This window comes from Perca flavescens, chromosome 12, assembly GCF_004354835.1.
Source record: "Perca flavescens isolate YP-PL-M2 chromosome 12, PFLA_1.0, whole genome shotgun sequence".
Taxonomy (NCBI): domain Eukaryota; kingdom Metazoa; phylum Chordata; class Actinopteri; order Perciformes; family Percidae; genus Perca; species Perca flavescens.
Window position 1 is genome coordinate 3636584 of NC_041342.1, and position 25776 is coordinate 3662359.

Sequence of the window (25776 nt, forward strand, 5' to 3'; positions counted from 1 at the left end):
GTATGCTACTTTGCTTTATTGTGTATTTCATTTTAATACGTTTATGTATGCACCCACCGCCAAGGCAAATTAATACTAGCTAAGTATTAACTGGTTAGTTACTTGGCAATAAATCCTATTCTGATTATGATAAGCACATAGGCTACGACCAGACCACGCACAAGCACACGCACATACACACATCTTGCCCAGCTAGCTGTAACCGGCTAGCGAGTCTGTTGACGACTCGAGTTGACACCCTCCCCAAACCTCGGCAGCAGCTAAGCTGCACAGTCGACATGGCAAGAAAATATCGCAACAATTTCCTAAAGAAAGATGAAAATCTTCCAAGTCTTTTGGAATGAGTGAGTAGAATCGAGACTAATCATCTATTTGTCCTGATATAAACTAACGGTAGATGCTGAATATTTTGTTTTAGTCACATTTATGACGCATAGCTATGGCTAGTTGTAGCTAACACGAATGGTAGCTAACGTTAGGCTAACAAGCTAACCGCTACTAGAGGGAGGAGTATGGTTTGTTCGCTAGGCGTTAGCCTTCTGTGCTCAGTCAGAGAAGAGTATTTGAGTTAGCTGCTTCTCAAAATGTGATGGAAACACAATCTTAGTGTGATTCTGAAAACTCTGAACTCAAGTAAATAAGTGTGCCTGGTGAAATTACATGCATTTGCAAGGCATTTGGGTTGCTGGTTAGTTTCGGATGCTCGCGTTACATAATCTCGCTGTTGCAAGTCAAATGGTGTCACTGCTTCTGCTCTTTCTCTAACGTTAGCTCGCTAACGTTATCGTTTCCTTGACCAATACACGAGATACTAACTAATGTTCTTGACAGTGTACTGGATTCATAACCACAGCTACATTCCGAATAATGACTATCATGACCTACCAATAAAAACGTTTAGATTATTAAGTTGTTGTTTTGTTATTTTTAAATCCGACGACGTTTGCTCGCTAGCCACCCATAGCTTAGCTTGCTAATAGTGAGCTAACGTTACCTACAATTAGCTAGCTAGCTAACGCATCGCCTCATATTAACATTAGATACAACATTATTGGGTGCATAACCAATCATTCAAATGATTACAGCCAAGATAGCAAACTCTTTGACAAAAAGTAAAATTGTTTGTAGCCTAATGTTTTCTAGCTCTATTAGCAAACATTAGCCTCATAATAAGTTAGATTGCGCAGAAGAACTCGGTTGTTAGCCTCTTCAGGACCCTTTGTCCATAGTCATAGTGGTTAGCAGCTTCTAAGTAGGCCACAAAGCAGTTGTTTTGATCCTTCTCAGACGCTTGTTTTCTCTGTATCTTACAAATATGTGCTTTATTTATTTATTTTTAGTTTTGTGTTACGGCTGAACACCGTATACCAGCGAGTAATCAAAGCCAAATAACACTTTCGATTATAGATTTATAATGTAGTAATGTATCAGTAACGTCAGTCCCACGAGAAACCTACTTTGTCATCCTACTGCCTTTTAATGCATTTCTCTACTAAAGATGCACTCATACACAACACAACCATGTTTTGTTAATGCACTTAGATAATGTTGAAATTATATGTGATATGATAACAAGGATTAATCAGCCAACGTTACATTTTGACTTGTATGCAAACTAATTTTAATTCCAATTGGTGATTGCACAATTTTAATTATCATTGTCTTTCTCTTTTACAGTATTCATCACGCGATGTGATACAAAATCCACAATGTGTGAGGACATTTAAGAACAATTGAGTTCGGAAGAAAAATTCTTGATTCCAGTGGAATCTTTCATATATATTATTATTAGTTTTTTTCTCTGTGTTAAAGCTTAAATACATTTACACCCACTCGTCCCATCAACATATAACCATGCCAGTGCAAGCACCACAATGGACAGAGTTCCTGCTGTGCCCCATCTGCACGCAGACATTTGAGGAGACTGTTCGCCGGCCCATCAGCTTGGGCTGTGGACATACTGTCTGCAAGATGTGCCTGAACAAGTTGCACCGTAAGGCCTGTCCCTTTGACCAGACAGCCATCAGCACAGACATCGAGCAGCTACCTGTCAACACAGCCCTGTTGCAGCTGGTGGGAGGCCAGGTAAGACTCCTCTTTGTACACTTGCTTGGCAATTTATGACAAAGATCCTGTGTTGATGATTTATTCAGAACCTTTGCTGATGCTAGCTTGTGATGAAGAATAATAGCAGGAACAGTTTGATAGCATTCCTATCTTGACAGCATGATGTTTTCTGTAATAAGTGTTTATGGACTGCATTTGACTGTTACATACTAGCTATTAGATGATGCACGTGGCTTGGAGATTACTTTTATGAGTCATACAACAGTCGTTGAGCACTGACTTTAATTTTGTTGGTTTACTGAGTGCTGGCACAGTCAGTGGACCTATATTTCTCTGAGGTGGTGATTGACCAACAGGGTGAGGCCTAGCTAATGGTGATTTGGCTTTGTTAGCCAAGTTTCCAGGTATACACTGTATAATGTCAGTGTGTCGACAATGAGCCTGTTGTGTGTCCGATATAGTCATGACTGTGATGTCTTGTCTCTTAGCTGAGTGCCTTGCATGTCTGTGCTCCTACAGATTAGTAGAGTACAATGTGCAATAAAATGAATATTCCCTAATAGAAATGGAAGTTGTTGTGATAGTACTGTACCATTGTCGTTAGGGCTGTGCGATATGGAGACAATCAAATATCACGATATTCTTGACCAAATACCTCGATGTCGATACTGCGACAATATCGTAGGGTCGACAATTCGTGGTTTCACAAAATATTTTTTACAATGAGATTTTAGATAAATAATCATAATCATCATCATCATCAATGTTGATTTAATGACTAAGTGAGTAAAGGCAAATAACAGAACAGCTAGAACAGTCTGGTAAGTTCAGAAAATTACATCACTGTAATACAGCCTTAGAAACCAGGAAAAGACAACACTTACCATATTACGATATCCAAAATCTAAGACAATATCTAGTCTCATATCACAATGTCAATATAATATTGATATATTGCCCAGCCCTAATTGTCGTTCATTAAAATAATCTAATTTATCATTTGAAATGCCCAATAGCTGCAGGTTGTTTGGTCAGTATCAAAGCAAATGTTTTTTTTGATAGTTTCATTGGATTCCCAATAGTTATTTAAATTGGTCCATTGCAAAGCTTGGAAAGTGAGGCAGCTACAAAGCGCACAGCACAACCTAAGCATCAACATAGAAACATGATAAGAAATGCTTCACTCCTGTGTCTTGGCTCTATTTTAAATAGTGATTATTAGCATTGTCAACTGGTAGAAGAGCATTTCAACAAGCCACGACATGCAGAAAAATGGAGTACAATGCAGTTATTCTTAAAATGTTAAATCTGAATTTTCCTGTTTATTATATGTCCTTGCTTTTACCATAGTGTAAGTAGGTCCAGGGAAAACTGCATAATTGGAGCATACTCTAATCGTCACTTCTCACCACGCCTCTAATAGGACAATAAGGGAGTTCTTTAAAAAGAGCTTTTTAGGACAGAGGGCCGTATACATTAATATTGCCTTCATTCTAAATCTCTGGTTTTGTTTCAGTATTATGTGCTGTTGAGTTTGTAGATGTTTGCAGCTTAAACACATTTTATACATTTTACCATAATCACTTTTCTGCCTAAATATACTTGCACACTTGTACACACAAAGAGGTATTTCAATAATAATTGCCACACTCAGTTGTGTTTAGCTTATTTAGCCAATACATTTAAATTAAATGAAAATAGTGACTGTGTAGCTTCTGCTATTGCTATGGGTTGTCTCAATTATTTCCCTCTCTGTGTCCTGCTGCAGGTTCCTAAGGCTCAGCCAGTTGCCTTGATTACCAGTCCAGAGGACTCGCAGCATTATGAGGAGGCCCGGCAGTGTGTGGAGGAGCTGGCCCTCTACCTCAAACCTCTCAGCAACACCAGAGGTACTTAACACACACACAAACGCATGCTTTTTACCTTTATAGTTTGCTCTACCTTTTTTATGATCTGTTGACACTCTTTCTGCCTTTAAAAGAAACTCTGGAGGTTGTTTTCAATGTGGGAAATCCAGTACTCAATAGCCACTTTCCGACCGGAGGGATTTTTGCAGTTCCTAGAACATAAAATTCCTAGAACTCTTATTTTTTTATTTTCTCGTGTTCCGACTGGACCAATTTGGGGATTTTTAAGTTCCTCTGGCTGCAGTTCCTGTAACTCTTTGAGCTCCTACTTCAGGGCAGGGTCTTTTTGCTGTTCCCTCTTCAGCATAGGGACCTCGGTCAACGAGGGTCAGGTTTCCGGTACAGACAGACCAACAACGGTACAATTTAACAATTTTCGCCATCTTATTCATCACTACATTCACTTCTGACAACGTTTTAGGCCAGAAATGAACTGTTAACATTTCGAATATAGGCAGTCTTGCGGAAATTGATGCAGAATTGACAATTTGCTTCAAAGTTTTCAGAGGTGAGAAGCTCCATGAAGTGAGGCGCCAGTCCTGCTCAGAAACCCCGCTGTAAGCTGGAGGTCTCTCAGACCGCTCTTGTAAATAAGAGGCTTTTATTTCGTCGTTGACGGTTCGTTTGTTTAAATATCACAACACATGTCCATCATAAGATTAACGGGAACCTGTGGTTAATTGTCTTTTTGGAGTTAAACTCCACAAGCGTGCCCTGAGGGCTTGACAATCTCGTTGTCCGGCCGTCACACACACACACACACACACACACACACACACACACACACACACACACACACACACACACACACCCACAACGCAGCAGGCAGAGGCGGGGGAGACAGAGATACCCATTTCTCTTTGGGAGACTTGTTTAAATTATGACAAATATGCTATATACATTAGATTTAGTTCATACTTTTTTGGTGTATTTGTTTTCAGATTTTAACGCTATAAAGACTGTTGCCGTGCTTGCATTACTCCCTTACCCCTCCTAATAGTCCCTATGGCCACTTGGCCAGTGCGAATACAAATGGAAAAAACGGTTTTGGGGGAGAGTAGTTAGAACTGCTTAGAAGTGGACTTTTCCTATAACTACGTTCCTGTAACTACTTGGTCGGAAAGCGGCTAATATTCTTGACATTCAAGTGGTTTAAGATGTGACAATAATGCTGCTAGGTTACTAACAATGGACATGGCCTTATTCCCTTTTCAAAAGTGGTGCGCAAGTTTTGTTTGTATGTCGGTGACATGGAAGGAACAAGAAAAGGGTAAAAAACAAAAGAGTAATCAGTAATTTCCAAAGTGTAACACATGCTTATGTTTCAAAACATAAGCATATGTTACAAAGCATGAACTTGGAGCGGTCTGAAAATGTCCCCTTACAAAGTTGTGAATATGACATCATTAGGAGTCTTTGGAGTCTTTCCAGTCATCTGTTAATAATGTAACGTCGATAAAAATAGAAAAGCAGAACAAATTTTTAATCTAAAAATAGTACAGATACATATCTCATGCAAGTTTTTGTTAAAGTGATTATAATTACATGGTGGAGCCAGTTTGGACAATAAAGCATGCATGTTAATTAACAAAAATAATACTTAAAACAGTCTGTATTGAACAGGATTTAAGGAAATGTTTTCAATGAGTGTGATATTACTATGCTGTTTATATGAAGCTTTAAGTAAATATGTCATTGTTTTCGTTTGGACCAATGGCATGATTTAAAAGTGAAATTATATTTTCAAAGAAAGGGGATTCAAAAGGGTCTTCCATATGTGGTGTGGTCAATGCCACCATAACTAAGTGTCAAAACCATAATATTCAAAGGTCATAGTTGTTTCCTTTCTATTGATTCATAATTTATGCCTTCAGAATCTGTTGAAAAGAGATCATAGCACACCCATGTTGGTGTTTTTAAATCTAGTTTTCTTGCAGAATTACAAAACTGCAGTAAATGTATTATGTACATTAAAGGTGCAAATTTTGAGCAATTTCCTCAATCAATCATTGGTCAAGGTAATAATTGAATATGATTGATTGAAGGAATGAAGGATTAATTGGTAGAAAACAAGAATGAATGATTGATTCATTCATTCATTATTGACTAATCTTCAAAGTATGTACCAAATGTATTTCTTGTTAAACAAATTTAAATATTTTATTACATTGTTCATTAAAACAAGGAAATTGATGGTTAAGTTACTTAGAATTGCTGCAGATTCTCCCACTCCGTCTGACATACTGTAATTTAAAACATTTAGCATAGTAATTCTGTTGAACCTACAGGCTTTATTGGAGAGCAAACATTAGAGACATGCAGGGTGCTTAAAACAAAGCCTGACTCATTCTTGTATCAACAAAGAAGGTTGTAGCCTACAAATATATAGTTATATGTGCATTTTGTTCAATGCAATTCCCTGTTGCTATAAGTTGTAAAAGGGGAAGTAGCTATGGTAAACTCTTTTGATGTGAGGTGCAACTACATCCTCCAAAATGATCTCAAAGTTGAATAAGCAACTCTCTAAAATAGTTTCAACAAAAATTCTAATTCTAAAGATTGACCGCATTATTTGTAGTTTATAAACTGGCAACTGAGTGCGTATTCCCTTGGTTTACCAGTTGTCCTGTCTAATCTCTTTCCAGGTGTGGGCCTGAGCAGCACGGCCCAGAGCATGCTGAGTCGACCCATGCAGAGGAAACTGGTAACTCTGGTCCACTGCCAGCTGGTTGAGGAGGAGGGTCGCGTTAGAGCCATGAGAGCTGCCCGCTCTCTGGGTGAGCGAACCGTCACCGAACTCATCTTGCAGCACCAGAATCCACAGCAGCTCTCCTCCAATCTGTGGGCCGCTGTGCGTGCACGCGGATGTCAGTTTCTTGGCCCAGGTAAGTTGTTTTCCATCACTTGCGAATTGAGTCAAGCACGTTCCAATTTTAAGAAGAAGCAGTACGTATATCCTCTGTAAATGTTGGCTTTCCGCTGTTACTCATGGTTTTTATGTTTGTGTTTTTCCTTCCCCAGCCATGCAGGAGGAAGCTCTAAAGTTGGTTCTTCTTGCTCTAGAGGATGGCTCTGCTCTGTCCAGGAAGGTGTTGGTTCTCTTTGTGGTCCAGAGACTTGAGCCACGCTTCCCGCAGGCTTCTAAGACTAGCATAGGCCATGTGGTGCAGCTCCTCTACAGGGCCTCCTGCTTCAAGGTGTGTCACTGACAAAACTAGAAGAAAATTTCAAACAAGTTTTGTGGCAAATTTTAAAACAACCCTGGCTGGGCAGATACCTGAGATGTTTTTTTTTTTTTTTTTTTTTTTTTTTAATCATTGCTTATCAAGCACTGTGTTTGGTGGTTATTAAGATGTTCTCTGCAAAAGAAGCCAAACGGAGTAAAAAACTAACAAAACAATTCAAAACTTCTTCCTCTGTGGCTACCCAGGTGACCAAACGTGATGAAGATTCATCCCTGATGCAGCTGAAAGAGGAGTTCCGTACTTACGAGGCTCTGCGGCGCGAGCATGACTCTCAGATAGTTCAGATTGCCATGGAGGGTGGGCTGCGCATCGCACCTGACCAGTGGTCTTCTCTGTTATATGGAGATCAATCTCACAAGTCACACATGCAGTCTATCATAGATAAGGTGTGTGAGAGAAGTAAATGTTTGCTTTTGTCTGTATCTCCTGTGTTCGTTTCAACATCCTGGTACATAAAGGTATATTTCATCAGTGTTGCTAACTTGGTGATTTTCTCGCTAGATTTACTTTACTTACTTTTCAGACCCTCTTAGTGACTTCATTTCTAAAAAGTGACTAGTAACAATTTCAGACCGTCAGCCAACACAACCACCAATATGCATCATATGTGTCATCTGGCAACTTTTGGAGCTAGTGCCAGCTACTTTTATTGGAAGAGAGTTGGCAACACTGCATTGTTTTTTTGTCTGCTATGTTATACATTGTTGTTTCTTAGCTTGTATATCCTAGATACAGAAATCCCGTCTGCTATAAACCTGGCAAAGCATTTACTCTGTTTCTGCTTCCGGTATAGCTGCAGACCCCGGCGTCTTTCGCTCAGAGTGTCCAGGAGCTGACAATTGCCCTGCAGAGGACCGGAGACCCAGCCAACCTCAACAGGCTGCGGCCCCACCTGGAACTACTGGCCAACATTGATCCCAGTCCTGGTAAGAAACCTGCACACTTCAAGAATCTTGGTTTTATAGTGATGTAAGGAGTAAGTCAATTACATGCAGTTTCATAAGCTGGAATTAAAACCGTAACCTTTGCATCTTCTCAGCCCTCTCTCTCACACATTGTGTATTGTTCCAATATATCTTGTCTAACAAATTGAGTTACAACAAGCAGCTGGGATGCCAGAATATGTCGGGATATGTCTTAGCCAGAGCCTAGCTGTTGCATTGCAGTTTACTGTCCATCAAAACATTGTTTTCCATGTTAGATTTTCTCACCCAAACATATTTTGTCTATCTGTATTTATGTATCATGAGACAAATAGCTACCATCAATTCAAGTATTTAGATTAAAGTTTGTTTTTCTCGTCTTCTGTTTCCCCAGATGCTCCCCCTCCCACATGGGAGCAGCTTGAGAAAGGGTTGGTAGCAGTGAAAACAGTGGTGCATGGCCTGGTGGACTTCATCCAGAACCACAGCAAGAAAGGAGCTGACCCTCAACAGGTTAGTTTATCCATTGGACCACCATCACTTGTATGTTGTTTAATTAATCCAGGCTACATCTATGGGAAATTATAGTCCAACCACCACCATAATTTAAACAACAAATGAGGGAATATATTTTGAAAGAATGTTGTTCATCACTTGTAGAAATACACATGACAAGCTGTTAAGGCTTGTGGTGCTGTGATGTTGTTTTTTCTTTGATTTGTTACACATCCTTATAGCAACTCTGAGGTATTGGATTAAACAATGTTGTGACAATGGATTTAACAATAATGTTTAACATCACCACTATTGAGTGTTAAAGGTGCTCTAAGCGATGTCACGCATTTTTTAGGCTACAACATTTTTTGTCACATACAGCAAACATCTCCTCACTATCCGCTAGCTGCCTGTCCCCTGAACACACTGTAAAAAAAAAAAAAAAAAAAAAAAAAAAAAAAAAAAAAAAAAAGTGGTCTCTGTAGACAGCTCAGGCTCCACAAACGGCAACAAAAACAAACTGCGCCAACTTGCACCACGAAACATAACAGTGTTCCAGCCAATAACCGACAAGAAGGATTTGGGGGGTTAGAGCACATGGGGGGGGTGGAGGAGAGAGAAGCATGAAGAGGGAAGTTAGCTAGAGGAAAGCTAGACAACAACTAACGTTAGAGAGGGAGGGGCGAGCTAGCCTCCGTTTTGTTTCACAATACTTCACCCAACATCGCTTAGAGCACCTTTTAAGCTCTGTTTGTTGTAGTGCTAGGCAACGCCCTTAAATAGGGTTTTACCATAATTACACAAAAAGTTGTGATCTCTACTTCAACAGTACTTGATGTCTCTCTTTAGCCTCCTCAGCACAGCAAGTATAAGACATACATGTGTCGTGACATGAAGCAGAAGGGAGGCTGTCCTCGAGGAGCCAGCTGCACCTTTGCTCATTCTCAGGAAGAACTGGAGAAGTGAGTCTGACAAATATCGACATGTGGCATTTAGATTAGATATTGCAGTTGAAATGAAACCATTTTCACACCACCCAGTGTTTCTTATACATTTTATACTGCATTTTATGTTTGTCAGGTATCGTAAAATGAATAAGCGTCTGGCAGCGCGCCTCCCTGGCTCAGGAGGGCTCATGCCAGATGAGGGCCTTCCTCTCGATGTAGCAGTCACCCGGAAGCCTTCACCCCTCACCAACGGTAGTGGTGGACACTCTTTGCCCCAGCTCATTGCCCGTGGCACCGACACAGTCCCATATGAATTGTTGCGTAAACCCATGAAGATGGATGGAGGGAGTCCCAGTGCCCCAGGATCACCACCTGATGGGTCAGTATAACATTTTTATTAAAATAATCGGCAGCCAAAGAACAGGCAACCTGTGCCATGAAGTCTGCAGATTTCTTTCGAATGGGCACCAGCTGATTGCACTGTGCAGGGTTAGATGCATCCTGAAATTTAGTTTGGACCTGAAAATATTTTAAAATTAGAACTTGGACTCTTGAGAAATGTTGTATTCCTATAAATTAAGTTCAGTTCATTGAGTTGTGGTATCTCCTCGTAATACTGCATTTATGAAGACTGGAATGTGCCTACACAATCAATCAACTTCACTCAAATAACACATTTTCCATATTGTTTGTAGCTGTCCACACTTCTACCAAGTGCAAACAATAGTCGGTATTCAGTTGGTATAGGTCAGTAGTTGCTCATGGCATGTCTGCAGAGGAGAGGGTACATATCATTGTTCAAGCTATAGAATAATGTTTGAATAATAGGTTAAGGACAAAAATACTGTCTGCAGGTTGAAAATTATTCATTGGCACATAGTTGTTGTTGTTGTTAACTGGCATACTTGTTTGTGACCTATTGACTATGAGTTATGTTTTCTTTAATCTGACATTTATTCATGTAGCATGGACCCTGGGCTACCCAAACCTGGTATGCCTCTGCCACCTCATGCCATGGCCCACCAAAGGATGTCAGTGGACCACCTCACTGGGGTGAAGCACATGCCTGTGGTAGCCAGAGGTTCACCAGTGTATACCCAGCCACCGCACCCTGAGATGTGCTATGACACCCGCCCACCACCTTCTGCTTCTCAGTATGACCCCCCACAATACCCCACAGGTAGTGCTCTTCTGTTGTGTTTGTGACTAATGAAAATACTTAATATATATATATATATATATATATATATATATATATATATATATATATATATATATATATATTATATATAATAATTTAGGAAAGTGATATTAATAATTGTCTGCTATTTTTTTCTCAGGGTACCCCTACCAACAGCCACCACAGTATGTCCCCCGGGATTACATGCGTAACCCTCCTCCCCCCAGTGAGTCAGGACCCCCTTACCAGGACCCCTACCCTGGCTACGGGCCTCCAGAGCGCCCTTACCAGGCCCCTCACTCTGGTCCACCTTTCTCTTACCCTCATCCTCAACACCATGACCGAGGTCGCCACGGGACCTACACTGGCCCACCACCTCCCCCACAGCCTTACCCATCTCAGAGGGATGGCCTGGTCAGAATGAGTCCCGCACCTCTGGATATGCCCCCACCATCAGCAGGACAGGCTAACTCCCTTTATCACCAGGAGTCCAGTGCCCGTGATAGATACCCTCCAGATGGTTACTATACACAGAATGCCCAGCCTCCACCCATGAGGGCTTATGGCAGGGTGAGTTTGTTTGGATCGTGCTGGTCTTCTCTGTGCCGTTTGCCTTTAATTCTTTGTTTCAAAACCCTAAAATAAATGCTAGCAGTTCAGCAGCAATATTTCTGTGTGTGTTTCGCAGGGGCCATCATATAGTGGTTCACATCCCAGCCTGGACTACCTGCACCGACGTCGGCAGGAGCTGTTATCTCAGCTGGAGGAAAGGAAGGTTATCTCCCCTCCACCATTCGCTGCCTCCCCCGTTTCCCATCCCTTCCCCAGCGACTACCCTCCAGAGGTTAGCACTATGTGAATTTCATACATCTCTGAGACTGGATCTAATCCTACACAGGCATTAAACTGTAAAATTTGATACATGTACTTGCAGTTCTTGAATCTTTAAATGTAAGTATTAGTGACAGCACTCTCTCTGTTTGTTCTGTGTCTGCAGTATGGCGAGGAGAGCTCCAAAAACATGGTGAAATGCAGAGAGCCTGACTATGCAGGGCAGTACTCTCCCTGGTCTTGTGAAACCATTGGCTCCTACATTGGCACAAAGGATGCCAAACCCAAAGACGTTATGGTTCCTGGTACCATGGACATGATGGTGAGTTCAGATGGATAACTCTGTTTTTAACCATATCAGTATTTGTGTTGGGGAAATTATGCATTGTGGTTCTTTCTTTAATCAATCAGCATTGATGCACAAAACCTGAAGGGGACTATAAACTTAATGACTAAGCGATTGAGGTGATGTTAATAAGTGCAAGCTAAGTTATTTGATTAGGTTTGTTTGACCAAGGGTAATTCACCAAAAAGAAATACAAGCAGGTGTTTGTCAAGTAATGAAATAAACATGTTGCCCCCTTAGCCTGTTCCTCAGATCTCTCCATATCCTAACCCATGCTCTCTGTACTCTGTGACTGACAGAATGCGGAGGCTAAGGGTCTGAGGGAACCATCGCTGGAGGCTCCTCGGAGGGGTGCAGAAGTCAAAGACGATGACCCTATTATCCCATTTGGCCCCCAGCCCACTGTGTCACGCTTTGGTGCCATCTCCCGCACCTCAAAGATGGGCTACCAGACCACAGGCCCTGTGCAGGCTATGGCCTCCACGCCCCACAACCCAAGCGCTAAACATATGGCCATGTCAGGTAAGAAACAACATATTAATGTATGAACCTATCAATATCGAGAGTTTGAGCTCCGTCTTCTCGTATCAAAAAGCATGATAAGTCAAATTTTAAATACTAAAATATATCAAAATGATTAAATCAAAAAGGATCTTGAATTAAATTGGATGTACGTACATATACATTTGTACCATGTGACTTTTATACTAAAATCTTAAAGGTGCAATATGTAATACCGACGGCTAGTGTTTAAAATAGTTACTGCAGTACAAATTCAAAATACTGGAGAGAGTCATCTCCCCCGCCCCCTCCTCCCCAGACTCGAAGTTGCCGGGCTAAGACCGCAGTCTCCACAACAATGTTGCCTTTCACTTGTCTCACATAACCAGACATACTTCACAGCACAGCGGAGTAGCTAACGTTAGATGCTGGCTATATTGTCAGTCATAAAAGCCTGTGTTCCCACGGAGCTCTGTACCCAACAGACAGACGCACTTTTTTGGCTTAGAATTACGGTAGGAACTGCTAAAAATACAACAACCTTGCCGTACTCTCTACTCGACGGACGGACACACTTCCTAGGCTTAGAATTACGGTGAGAATAGCTAAACACACTGCAAACACACGGCCCTCTCTTCCCAATTTACAGTCCCCCTCTCCACCCGACTGAACACACTTTATTGGCTTAGAATTACAGCAACAATTGCTAAACACACTGCAAACTCACGGTCCTCTCTTTCGGATTTACAGCTGCTGAACAGGCTACACGTTGTAAACAGCTGTGGCCGCTTGCCTGGTCCTCTGGTAACGTTAGCAGTTAGCAGGGTTAGCATGGCGGCGTTAGCCAGGACCAGTCGGGATCACTTTACTGGCTGTGTCTCAATTCGTTTTTGCGAGTAACCAACTCAGGTACTCGAGCTATATAATTCAATATGAGTACACAAATGTTGAAAAGACATAAAATGCCTGTCCCTTGTAGCTGTGATAAATTAGCCTGAAGCTAATGCTTACCTGTTCAGGAGGAAATTAGCCAACTCAGCGTCCTTTTGGACTCTAAACTGTCTGCATCTTTCAAATACATCTCCAATATTTACCCAGACGGGTTTGTAATGTCTCTGGTCACACAACTGTTAGAAATATGCCGTTTTGTTTTTTAGGTCGGGTAGAATCTGTCTCCATTAATCCCGTTTGTTTGTTTGCTGCTTTCATGGCTTTACTAATGTTACAGCTGTAGCGCGCTGGCTTTACATTTTTACAGATATATGTATATCTGGCAACTCGGCCTGGCTGTCAAACTGGGCAGTTAATAACAACACACAGGCCAAAACACAATCAGAAATTGGAAATTTCAAAGTGAGAAAATACTGGCATTAACATTGTTGTCAGAAAATATAGTATTTCAACTTAGCATGTTTCCTTAATATCTGATGATGCATTTTTTGATTTATTACAGTAAATATATTACATATCTGACCTATTCATATAAAACTGTACTCATTTTGTCCACACTGACCACTCCTACCTCTTAAACCAAACTTTTGTAGCATGTCTATTTCACATAACTCTGGTTTTTAATCATTACAGTTTGCTATGAAAACATCTCTGACAACCATTTTACTGCCTCAGCAGAATACACATATGGGAGCCATGGAGGATGGGGTGGAGCTTCATACCCCTCCCACCAGCCTGCCTCCTCCTCTCAGGGACATTTCAGTGAGCGGTGAGGCCTGCGCTTGTTTTCCTGTCATCTTTTTAATATTCATATGATGATGATAATACTTATCACGCTTCAAGGAAAATATCAGAAATGCATGTATGGAAGTTCTTGACTTATAGAGATAATTGTAAAGCAGTTGTATTCATGTCTTACTGTATTTCACCCTTACAGCCTTCCTATGGCAGCCCCAGACAGAGAACAGTTGAAGATTGAGCTGCAACAGGTCAACCAGCAGATCAACCAACAGACCCAAATGCGAAGCATGGAGGTGTGTATGCTCTCTAACTAACAAGTGGACCTAGGAAGGTCTGGAAAGTACAGGAATTAATTTGATAAATTCTACAAGATTTTGAAATAATAAGTGTAGAAATTTAGTAGTAGTTTTTAAATTCCAGAGGAGATGACTTCATGTTTTAAGTATTTGTATCTGCTATCATTTTACATAATTGATGTGTTGTCGACATGGGTGCAAGAGCTCCGTCTACAGGTGGCACTTTGTCGCGCAACCTGGACCACCAGTAAAAAAAAAAAAATAAGTTCAGTCAAAATAAAAGCGGTTGGCAATAATGCTGCCTAGTCACTATCAGAATATTAGCAACACTGAATTATCAAAAACAGGTTTTCCATTTCACATTGCACTTCTTCTGAGTATTCCCAGAAATTTCCAAATTGCACAATCATCCTCTTCACTTCCTGCCTCGCCATTACAGGCTGCCAGTAACTCTTTACTGCTGCAGAGGGAGGCCAGTGCATTGGCAGGCCAGCCTGGGCAGCCCAGCCAAGGCCAGGTGTCAGTAGCGCAGCAGCAGGCCAAGTGGCCAGCAGGGGGAGCAAGTACAACAGCAGTCTCCAGTGAACAGCTAAGCATGGAGCTCCACCAGGTGGAGAGAGAAATTGGCAAGAGGACCCGTGAGATGGCTTTGGTAAGGGGGGGGGGCCTGTTGAGCAACAAAAATGGATGCAACAGTCTAACCATGTATGCTGAGAGAATATGGGGGATATGGGGGGAATTATTGATACAAAATGTCCTGTGATGATTGGAGGAGGGGATACTTCAGAACATCCCACTGGGGCCCCAACAAAATTGATACTCAATGTATTACATCACAATCTCTGGACAATGCACAGGGTAATTTAAATTTCTTTACGAATCCCTTTAGTTTCTCCTGTGGCAGCTGTGTTATACCACCATTAGTCTATACCCTTGACGTTCAACTTCTGGGATTGCTCCCTTGCAGCAGCAAATTCCGCCAGATGCGTGTATTTTCCGTGTCCTTCCGCTTTCTTTGTGTTGGAATTTTTTTAATTTGGTGGATTAATGAGGACTATAGTTGACTGCTTCTCAGATCGCTGCATGGTAAATTGAGACAGCTAGCTAGACTGTCTAATCTGAGTTTTCTCTCGCTCGACTATTTTGCAGCGGCTTTGTGCGGAGTTTAGCCTATGACGATTCTGATTAGTTTAAAGAAATGCCAATGAACCGCAGCGCGTTTTCCTCCCATCCCTGAATGCTATGTGGAGTAGCCAGACCCTCCTTCAGCACGCTTTGGAGGAGGGTCTGGCAAATGGCGTTTTTCCATTACATGGTACCTGCTCGACTCTGGCACTGTGCGTCCCTTTTCCATTGCAGATTTTAGTACTGCCTCAGCTTGGCTGGTCGTCATAGCAACTGCCGTGGGCGTGGCTTGGTAGCGTTGCATTTCCCCCGACTCATTTCCTGGTTCTCCTTCTCCGTAAACAACATGAAATCAACAAGATAGTTAACTTTTCCTGTTCCAGATTTCCCACCGTGGTCAGAAAGAACAGGGGAGACACTTTATTTCTCTCACTATGACTCTAGAGTTGCTAATCGCTGTGGAGCTAATCGCCGTCACTCTCTCACTTCTCCCTCGCTCACCAGCTCCCCACACACGGCGACTCGACACACACACCAGCGCACAAGTATAACCATCAGGCCACTTGTATGCTACGGAGAAAGCTCTGCGTGGAGCCTCCGGGAGCAAAAAAACACCGCTGGCTAAACTATTTAAAAATGCCGTCTGTTGCTAGCAATGCAGTGATCAGTGACGATTCTTTCCGACCAATCTGTAGCCTGCAGGGTTTCACGTCCCCTTCTCAGCTCGCCTTGAACCTCGACTGACGAGGTACTAAAAAAAAGTACCTGTTAGCAGGTACCAGGGACTATTTTTTTTTTTGTAATGGAAACCCAAAAAAGTAGAGTCGAGGCGAGTAGGTACCATGTAATGGAAAAGCGCCAAAAGCGAGACTATACCACCATACACCTTATTATGCCACTAGGACAAGTGCTATATAATAGTTGTAGTTATCAGGGCCATGGCTCAAGTCTTAAAAGATAGTGACTGATTAGAATTCAGTTGGATCAAATAAGCACAATGTTTTGTCAAAAAAAAAATATGTAACTTGGTGTCTTTCCAGCAACTAAGTATGTTTTGTCCATCTCCAAACCAGGAAAACCAAGTAGCCCATGATGTTCAGCAGTACAAAATGAAAACAGCAGAGAATGGACAACCAGAGCACAAAACTCAGCTGGAAGAAATCTCCCTGGCTCTTGGGTGGGTAAACACGTACTTGAACATAAATATGTGTGTATTCCTTGAACATAAATGTGTTTCATCATAAGCCTGACCACATCCCAGTATTACTTGTTCTCACTTGTTTGTTTTTTCTCTGTCCTTAATTCAGTGAGGTGTCAAATGGCTCCAGCAGTCTGCAAGAAAGTGCAGTGGGCGGGTCCATGCTGTCACTGACCAATAAGACGTCTGCAATGAGCCTGTGCTCTGATCAAGGTGCCACTGGGTCAGAGATTCAGAAGAATGGCGTCGTCCATTCCTGCTCTTAGGCAGTACACACTTACACAGACACATACATACACATACATACACACACGCACACACTCAAGATGCTCAATTGAAAAGCATGCACAGGCACACATACACCCATTCTATTTAGAAGATGAGCAGTATCTGCCGTGATATGAATTTTCTTTCTTTTTGTTCTGTGAATGAGCTTTTTTTAATGACTTTCCTTGCCTGGAAACCAGAGCATATGATAACATTTCTTTTGTGTGTTTAATTATTTTCTTCATTTTTTTTTGTACTGGGATTATAGATTAACAAGGCTCACAATAGATATATCAGGAAGAGAAAATGGTGGTGATGTTGACAGTTGTACTGGTAATTTCGTTCAAAAAGGATAGGCCTATTTCATCCTTAATAAACACAAACAAAAACATAGTCAAGTATTTGATCGATCCTCTCCAGATAAGATTTTTGATTTAGTTGTACCAGCATACATAGAGAGATGAATGGTTAGATACAGAGGAGCAGATTAACAAGCACTTTCACATGCACTCTGAGGAACTTTTCTTGCAATTTGGCGATCTATGAAGGTATTGTAGGAAGCGGCAGAAGTGTGTCACTTGGTTCTCAACCCCAGAATCGTAAAAATAAAAAAAGTGGTTGCCCAGATGTAGATGGTCTGAGGAGGGAAAATCTGTACAATATTTCACCAGTATTCAGCTGAAATGGAGATGCAAGGTGTTTCAGAAATCACTTTTGCACCACATGCACGTCCTCACCTGCCACAAGAAGTATGATTTTATTAGTGCATTTTATGAACACATCATATGTCTGTTTCATACTTGAAAGCAGTATATTATATATTTAATTGAAGCATTCTGTTTTAAAGATTGCAACAAGTGTTTTTGATAATAAGCTTTCCACGTTTTCTATAAAGGAATCTACTATGTGCTTCTCTTGGTTGTGATGTGACCTAATGTGGTTTGGTTACAATGCCTTTCGCCTGTGCTCAAGGCTGCATTCAGTCCGATTGCGTTGTGAGATTTTTCACAGCATGCTCAAAAATGTCGATTTCTTTTGGGTGAATGCACGTGATCAGGCTGAGAGAAAGTACACCTTTCTGCCTCAGGAGTCTGGCTAATGAGTATCTTTATAACATAGGGTAAATCAGGATTTCCCTCCTCAGAGCTTCTCGTCTCGCCACTCAAAAGGCCTCCCCATTGGGATTATCTTGTCATTTGTTCTCCTAACTTCTATGAAGTTGCCTTCCCTTGTGTTTTTTTTTGTTCAATTTTATCTTTTCATGCTTTACGTTGTTACGATTTGGGGTGTGTGGCTTACCTAGTGAAGGCTTTATAGAGCTTAGCTGAAAGCGTGTCCTCTGTCATGAAATGGTTGAATTTCAAGCAAAACTCTGACTTAAAGGTAACTGTTGTAGCGTTTTTAGCTACACGGTACATTTGAAATCATGTTTACAGCTGAGGACATTAGTGTTGGTCACTGAGGGCTGAACAAAACAAACGCAAATAGCAGATTGGATGGGTTTGTTTATATGGCATTGAGTATATTTAAGCATCTTTATTGGCGAGCATTACAATATTCTGTTTAGTATCACATTTTCCTTTTCACACCTTGATGTCATCATCACCACCATTACCACTGTTATTGCTCTTCCTCCATCGTGTAAATTGTTTACTGCTGATGCTCAACATGGAGCTTTTTGCCTTTTGTAAACAATTGGCATGATTGGCTACAGTTTTACAGCTCTGCTGAGAGCGAGCGAGTCCTTGTGTTTGAACGGTTGGTTAGAGGAGACGCTCTGGGTCAAGTCATTTACGTTTAACGTTGAGCCTTCGTTTTGGTCAGACGAGGGGTACTGAGAAACTGACAGTTTGACAAATCCCTGATAACCGATGAGTCATAAATAAAGACACAAATGTTTTGTGTCTCTCATCTGGATTGTTTGATGGGCATCTCTTTCAATTTGTCAGCGCCATGATAGTGGATGTTTGGTTTTTCTTTTTTTTCTTTTTTTAATTTTTCCTACCACACTTCAAGCCTCTGGCTGCTCCTTGCTACATTTATTGTTTAGGTACACAGCTCACTTATACATATGAGTATGTATACATACATTAATATACTAAAGCACTATTAATGTGCCACCTCTTATTTTACTCGCTCAGCATTTATATTAAATGATCTCTACTTAGAATCAGCAAAATGTTTTTGTTTCTTTTCGTTTGACTTGTTTTCTGTCCACTGGTTGCCAACACAGACTTTATCCTTTCCCAGACGAAGGACTTCTGTGCGCATTGATGTGTGTTCACTTAATCTTTTGTGTTCAAACAAAGATGTTCTTTATAGACTATGCTTCCGAAGACAAATGTATGGAGATGTTTGTGTGTGCTAGATTGTATTGTAGAAAATGTACCCTACGTTTTTTCCCCCCCTCAAAGTGTGCTGTACTGGGTGATAGTTCTGAGGTATTAGAAAAGTGTTGGGTTTTTTTTTTTTTCCCCACCCCTGCCCCCCAAGAGGATATTCAGGAAGTCTCTGATGATAGGTTGGCCTTAAATCCTCTGGCAATGCTCCTTTTACATTGTCCACTGTGGGAGCATGAGGTGATCTCAAAAATACTAATTAACACTGAATTGGCATGATACAGAGTCATACAGATGGACTCTACTGTAGTAGATCCCCCCCCCTCCCTTTTGAAAATGTCATGTAAAACCGCAATAATGCAAATCTGTCAAGATTTGAAGCAAAATGTGTTTTTATTAATTTTTTTTTCTAAGGAAATGTTAACGTAGCTTGGTTTGTAGTTCTTTTCTCTATCTCTTGTTTTCTGTTTCTGCAATAGTTGAGTGAATTTACTGACCTGCAAGTCTTACAGTCTTTAATGCATCATCTGACCTGATGTGTAGTCAACAGCTAAGAGTATGACATTTCCACACTAGTTTGGTTCTTCTTTGTCAAGTATTCACAAAAAATCGGCCCACCAACTTAATTCTGCTGTAATGTCATGAATTGGCAACACATGGTGTTAATTTAAGTGCAAGTCAACCAAAACTATCAATGCTGATTGTACCTGATAGGTCCCTGTAGGTCTGAATGAGCCCAAAGTGGCTTTAGCTTAGCAGAACTGACATACAAGGATGCATGGGGTGGTTTACTATGTAGTAAATAGCAAAGATGTTCATTTCAATCTCCTGTGTGTTTTTGTTTCTGAGTGGAACTGCTGCCTCTGCCCCTCATTTACATAACCAGTTAACCCCTCCACCCCCACCCTTGACCACTGAACTCTGTTACTGCTGTTTGAGGCTCACATTTTATTCCCTGACTTTCTGGGGAAATTCGCAAATGGCTATTTTATATGATTACTCCCTTGTAAAATATCTCTTAAATTAAGGTACAGGTTTGATTTCAGCAAGAAAAAAGAAGTTTTTATATGTATATTATACTCCATTAAGGAATGTCTAGAATTATCTTCCTCCAATGTGGATGTAGCCATTATTACGCCATTTTATGACTTTGTAAGAGAATTCACTGTGTGAAAATTGGTTTGCATTTTTGTATAATACAATCTGCTTTTTTTTTTCGTTTGATACGAGAGGGAGGTCAAACTGGAAGTTTGAAGAGAGAAAAAAAAATGAACCTGTGAAATTGAGAAAACAAAGTGTAACTTATGTACAACAGTGATTCTAAGATGAGGGGAAAGGATTAAATGATATTGCTAACTCGGGATGTTTGTGTCATTGTTTAAATTTTTAACAGAGCTCAAGAAACTCTGAAAAAAACTTTTTTTTTTTTTTTTTTTTTCTGACCTCCAGCCACTTTTTGTATTCGAGTAAAGTATGTTTTGGGTCAGTGCACCTTGACAACATTGGCGTGGTAAATGTGCAACACATTTAACTTATCAGAAGCAGAAACTTCTTCTGGTTAAATATTAAGAAACTAATTAATGAGTAACATTTGTGTAAATTTTTACCACATCGGCATGGACTGAAAAAACATCACAGGCATACCACATCATATAAATTTGGCAAAACAAATTCAATCAACCAATTATTTTCTTCTGTCAATAGGAACAATCTCAAATCATACCGAGCATTGACAAACTGAAACATTTAACCAGGTACCAGGATCCGAATGTACCCACCTTGTGGAGCTTTTGCGTCTGAGGATTGCTCTGTATAATGTGCACACGTTCATGAAAATGCTCTCATGCCAACCACTAAACCGAATCAACGCTGGTTTAGGAACACCAGAATGATGCCAAATGTCTTTTATTGACTTATCCGATCGCCCCAGTCTAAACATTATGGAAATATCTGTGCAGCAAAAACAGCAGAATATCACCCACTACACAGGGTTCAGAACTTAAGTGGCAGGATTTTAAGAAGCGTTGAAGCAGTTCGGGAAAGGGTGTCATTACTCCTAAGGGTCTTAAAGGTCCCATGACATGGTGCTCTTTGGATGCTTTTATAAAGGCCTTAGTGGTCCCCTAATACTGTATCTGAAGTCTCTTTCCCGAAATTCAGCCTCGGTGCAGAATTACAGCCACTAGAGCCAGTCCCACAATGAGCTTTCCTTAGTATATGCCATTTCTGTGTCTGTAGCTATTGAGGAGGAGAGAGGGGGGGCAAGGTGGAGGGTGGGGGTGTGTCCTTGATCAACTGCCACTTTGCTTATTTGAAAGCTGTGATGTCTCTCTCTCATGGGTGGGCCAAATTCTCTGGGTGAGCAAAGCAGAGAAAGGGGAGGTAACCTTGCTCCTTATGACCTCATAAGGAGAAGATTCCAGATCGGCCCATCTGAGCTTTCATTTTCTCAAAGGCAGAGCAGGATACCCAGGGCTCGGCTTACACCTATCACCATTTCTAGCCACTGGGGGACCATAGGCAGGCTGGGGGAACTCATAATGTTAAAAAACCTCAGTGAAATTTTCATGCCATGGCACCTTTAATTTAAATTTATACATTGATAGGCGTGTGTTATTTTACCCACCACTAGTAAGTCAGACTATTTGTTTTTTGTTTTTTGAATAGTGTTAAAGACGTTTTAAGTGAAGATCTTCCATTAAATTACGAATGTACAGTATTTACATAACATCACCTACACATACACTAACTGCCTGGTTTAAATACTATTCTTTATCTCTATTACTGAACTATTTATTTTAGAGGATAAACAAAAAGATGTATTTTGATTACACCTGATAAGAACAGAATTGTGGGTCACCTTTAGTCTAATGTAAAGCCCGCACTGCCCAACTCCCCTTGGGCAGTGCAATTGCTTCTTTCATGTATGTTAACTGAAATAAAATTATTCATTATCATCATCATCATCATCATCAAATCATCTGTTACCACTGGTTGAGTTTAGGTGCAGCCATTGCTGTACAAAGAGGGGAGAACATCAGAGAAATGCAACTGAACAAGATTATAAAATACTTCTGAGTTGGTGTTGAATTGACAGAGGCACGTTGCTGAGCAGAGCTTTTTCATGCCTCTCCTAAACCCGTTGATCGGGTTTATTTAGGTTAATGTTTGTTGAGACCTGCCTTACCGTTTCCCATATAATACTGTACTAGACACAAACCCCTCTAGCTGTGGTGCTGGAAACTCATGCACTGTATTACAAATTAAGCTTTTTACTCAAGCACTTCCCATTGCAATGGAGTATATGATATTGTATGTTCACACTGTGGTATATTATTACTGTAACTTAAAGGAGTAGTTCAGTATTTGAGAAAACAGGCTTATTTAAGAGTTAGATTATAAGATCTGTCCCACTCTCATGTTTGTGCTGTAACAGCCAGGCTAAACTGTTTCCCTGTTTCTTAGCTAAGCTAAGCTAAGCAGCTTCATATTTACCATACAGACATGAGAGCATTTATCAATTTTCCTCATCCAACTCTCAGCAAAGAATGCAAAAAAGTGTATTTTCCAAAATGTGGAACTATTACGACTTTAAGTAAATCCTCTGAATACGTCTCCCAACACTGACGCTCAGTAATCGTCATCTCATTATTATGAATGGCCCAGCACCAGCCCTGCCCAGAAACACAAACATCATTTGAGTCAAAATTATTTAATTTTCTCTCAAAGTAAAAGTGTGCACCTGCCAAAGGTGATACCAAATTTGAATTTGGGGAGTTTGTGCAATTTCATAACATCCATAAACAATGAAAATTAGCAGGCATTAGTGAATTATTTCTGCAGTAAATACTGTATGCCTTGTGTTACTCCACATATGTTGGATCACAGGACACGTCTCTCATCCTGCGAGTTCTTTATAGTCTCAGTGTCTTCCTCCTCCAGCTGGAATCCAAACACCTAAAAGAGTGTGAAGAGAAGGAAGAAAGGGTATTGAAAATGTAAAAATTATCAGTACAATATTAATTATAATAAATACAAGTTGGAAAGGACATTAAGATAATTGCAATTTCGGACTTAATTTTCTTTCTTCGGTCTTAATGTTTTTTACAACTCACCTGACAGTTTTCTACTACACGCCCCTTTTTGGTTGACTTTAGTATTGTAATAGCTCCATTCTAAGAGGACTACAGGAATAATACTGTGGTGAAAATTCGACCAACAAGTTTATTTTTTATGTGGATACTGAAACTTTTGACTGAGGCTGTGCATGTATTTTGTACATATGAAGCTCAGCGTAAATTCTTTCAGGAAGACTTCTAAACTTCATCACCCCCCTCTCTCTCTCTCTCTCTCTCTCTCTCTCTCTCTCTCTCTCTCTCTCTCTCTCTCTCTCTCTCTCTCTCTCTCTCTCTCTCTCAAACTGAACAGCTGTTTCGAGGCGTTCACTTTTCAGTTAAACCAATAAGACTCGGCCATGAATTTCACGAACCAATCACAGCATCACATCCGTGCTTTAAATCTGTTTCTCTCTCTGCTGCTGGCAGTTGTCATTTCCATAGACAGTATATAAGAATGGACCAACAGATCCCGTAGCTCTGGACGGAGACCAGTGAAGGATATTAGAAGCACTTTTCCGGTGGCGATATTACGAATCCCACTATGGCCACGCCAAGACCCGCCCTTCAATAGCGTTCACACACTACTATTGGCCAGGCGTCCATGCTTACATGAACAGGTCCTATCCCCTGACCAATCCCCTAACCCTAACCTTAACTACTCGAGGTGAAATGCCTAACCCCAACCAATCAAGCTGCTTCGTAGGGCGGGTCTTGGCGTGGCCATAGTGGGATTCGTAATTTTGCTTTCTGGTGAGGGCTGAGTGTTACTGCGCAGCTGCAAACTGAGCTTGCCGACGTAGATGTGACGAGGGCAACCTGTCTGAAAGTTGGAAGTCTTCTGGTAGCTGTGCCAAGAGAAATCTCAATCATTCCCAATCTCACAGAGACGGAGAGCGTAGGTATACAGTATGTAAGGAGATAACATAAGCACAGGCTAATTATTGATAACTAAAATGCTAGTTAACATTAGTAATTAAACAGCTAATGTAAGTCGCTTCTCCTCTACTGTATGGTAATTTGTCTAATATGCGACAGTAAGTCGCATGGTTTTGACAAAAGCATTAGCCTATTTTTTAGAAAAACGTCTGCTACGGAGCGATAACGTGAGGTAAAAGGTAATGGAGCCTTTTATACATTGTCGTGTTTCTTTAGAAATAAACAATGGACAAATAGAGTCTTTAAACGCTTCAGATGTAAAGTTATTCGCTGTCAAAGTGACGTCAAAATGAATGGCAGTCCATGGCTTGTTAGCAACAAAATGGCTCCATAGGAGCTACGCTTTGTGGAGGCTGGCTTACCCCCTTGGTCATTTCAGGCAAGAGTGCAACCCTCCTCCTCCTCCTTCACCTCCAGTCGTCATCACTCACGGAATCCTGGGTCCTCCTCCGACAGACCGCTCCCGTCAACTCCTTCGGTCCGGTCTTCGGGCTCTTCACCACCAACACCAGTGTCGGGCTCATCGGGGGATTCACCACCCCAAAAAAATATTATTTTAAGGATGGACTCCCAAGACTGCATATGTACAATGAACTTTGCATATTTGCAACGAAGTCTCTCCTGATTGAAATATATTTAATTGACTTCCATTAAATTATATTTATAATAATAGAGCGGAAACACTGCAACAGCATCTAAACCTGACTAGATATGGCAAACAAAAATACAATGCCAATAGGATACTTGGATACTCCAGCGGATGCAGATCGGAGCATGTGTGCGTCCATACTTCTGTGCTAGCTGGATAATAGTGGGGTCGCTTAGTGCCTGACCCTTGGCCAGAGGGCAGTACCCCTGAAATACCCTCCTGACAGCAGTACTCCATCAGCTTATTGGGCTGCTGGCACGGATGGTACTCCACCTGATGGTGTATGCTATTAGTTGATATAACAATGCTTATCCTAACAAGCCGGTATGTTCTGGTTGAGACTTGTGTGACCCAAATTATCTCGTCTGTCCCCTTTTGGACAAGGATCATGTCTATCTTTGGGCTTTTTTCAGAGAAAAAAACATTTTTGCGTTGTGAAATTACTTGATTAACATGTGGCACCACATAACAGTCCTGCTTTAACTGTTGCAGGTGGTGAATCAAAGTTTTTAACCCCAATAGAACGACACAACCCTTAAATAAAAAAAATTAAAAAGAGTAAAATGTGTCACACATAGGCCTACGTTATGTTGATTCGTTTCTAATTTCACAGGTCGAGATGAACAATACAATTAAAACAGACATTTGCACCAACCCTGGTATATCAATGACCTACTAATGTATAAATAATTATGAGGAATTTCATTGGGGCGC

General features: G+C 40.9%; 2 protein-coding genes across 3 annotated transcripts in view; one reads left to right on the top strand and one right to left on the bottom strand.

Annotated features, from left to right (window-relative positions):
- The first annotated feature begins 174 nt into the window (after window positions 1-174).
- On the top strand, window positions 175-20722 carry rc3h1b (ring finger and CCCH-type domains 1b). Its single transcript, XM_028592396.1, has 20 exons — window positions 175-344; window positions 1678-2085; window positions 3836-3956; window positions 6620-6859; window positions 6996-7171; window positions 7405-7605; window positions 8013-8145; window positions 8537-8655; window positions 9487-9599; window positions 9718-9963; window positions 10550-10764; window positions 10925-11334; window positions 11453-11608; window positions 11762-11917; window positions 12241-12463; window positions 14072-14162; window positions 14331-14427; window positions 14870-15082; window positions 16629-16732; window positions 16863-20722. Exons 2-20 carry the CDS (start codon window positions 1855-1857, stop codon window positions 17017-17019), a joined length of 3402 nt encoding a protein of 1133 aa, XP_028448197.1. The 5' UTR covers window positions 175-344; window positions 1678-1854; the 3' UTR covers window positions 17020-20722.
- Window positions 3255-25776, bottom strand: part of zgc:110366 (glyoxal reductase) — a 28390-nt gene continuing 5868 nt past the window's right edge. For both annotated transcript variants that reach the window (XR_003693844.1, XM_028592406.1), the window contains 3 exons: window positions 24776-24778; window positions 12994-12999; window positions 3255-3266 (listed from right to left, as the gene is read on the bottom strand). The gene's annotated coding sequence lies outside the window, so the exon portion shown is untranslated. The remainder of the gene's footprint in view (window positions 3267-12993; window positions 13000-24775; window positions 24779-25776) is intronic.

What these genes read in the sequence shown, in the direction of transcription:
- rc3h1b (XM_028592396.1), top strand. Translation starts at nt 1,855, where the DNA reads ATGCCAGTGCAAGCACCACAATGGACAGAGTTCCTGCTGTGCCCCATC. An exon ending in AAGGAGCTGACCCTCAACAG is followed by an intron (nt 8,656 to 9,486) that starts GTTAGTTTATCC and finishes GTCTCTCTTTAG; the next exon opens with CCTCCTCAGCACAGCAAGTA. An exon ending in TCTCAGGAAGAACTGGAGAA is followed by an intron (nt 9,600 to 9,717) that starts GTGAGTCTGACA and finishes TATGTTTGTCAG; the next exon opens with GTATCGTAAAATGAATAAGC.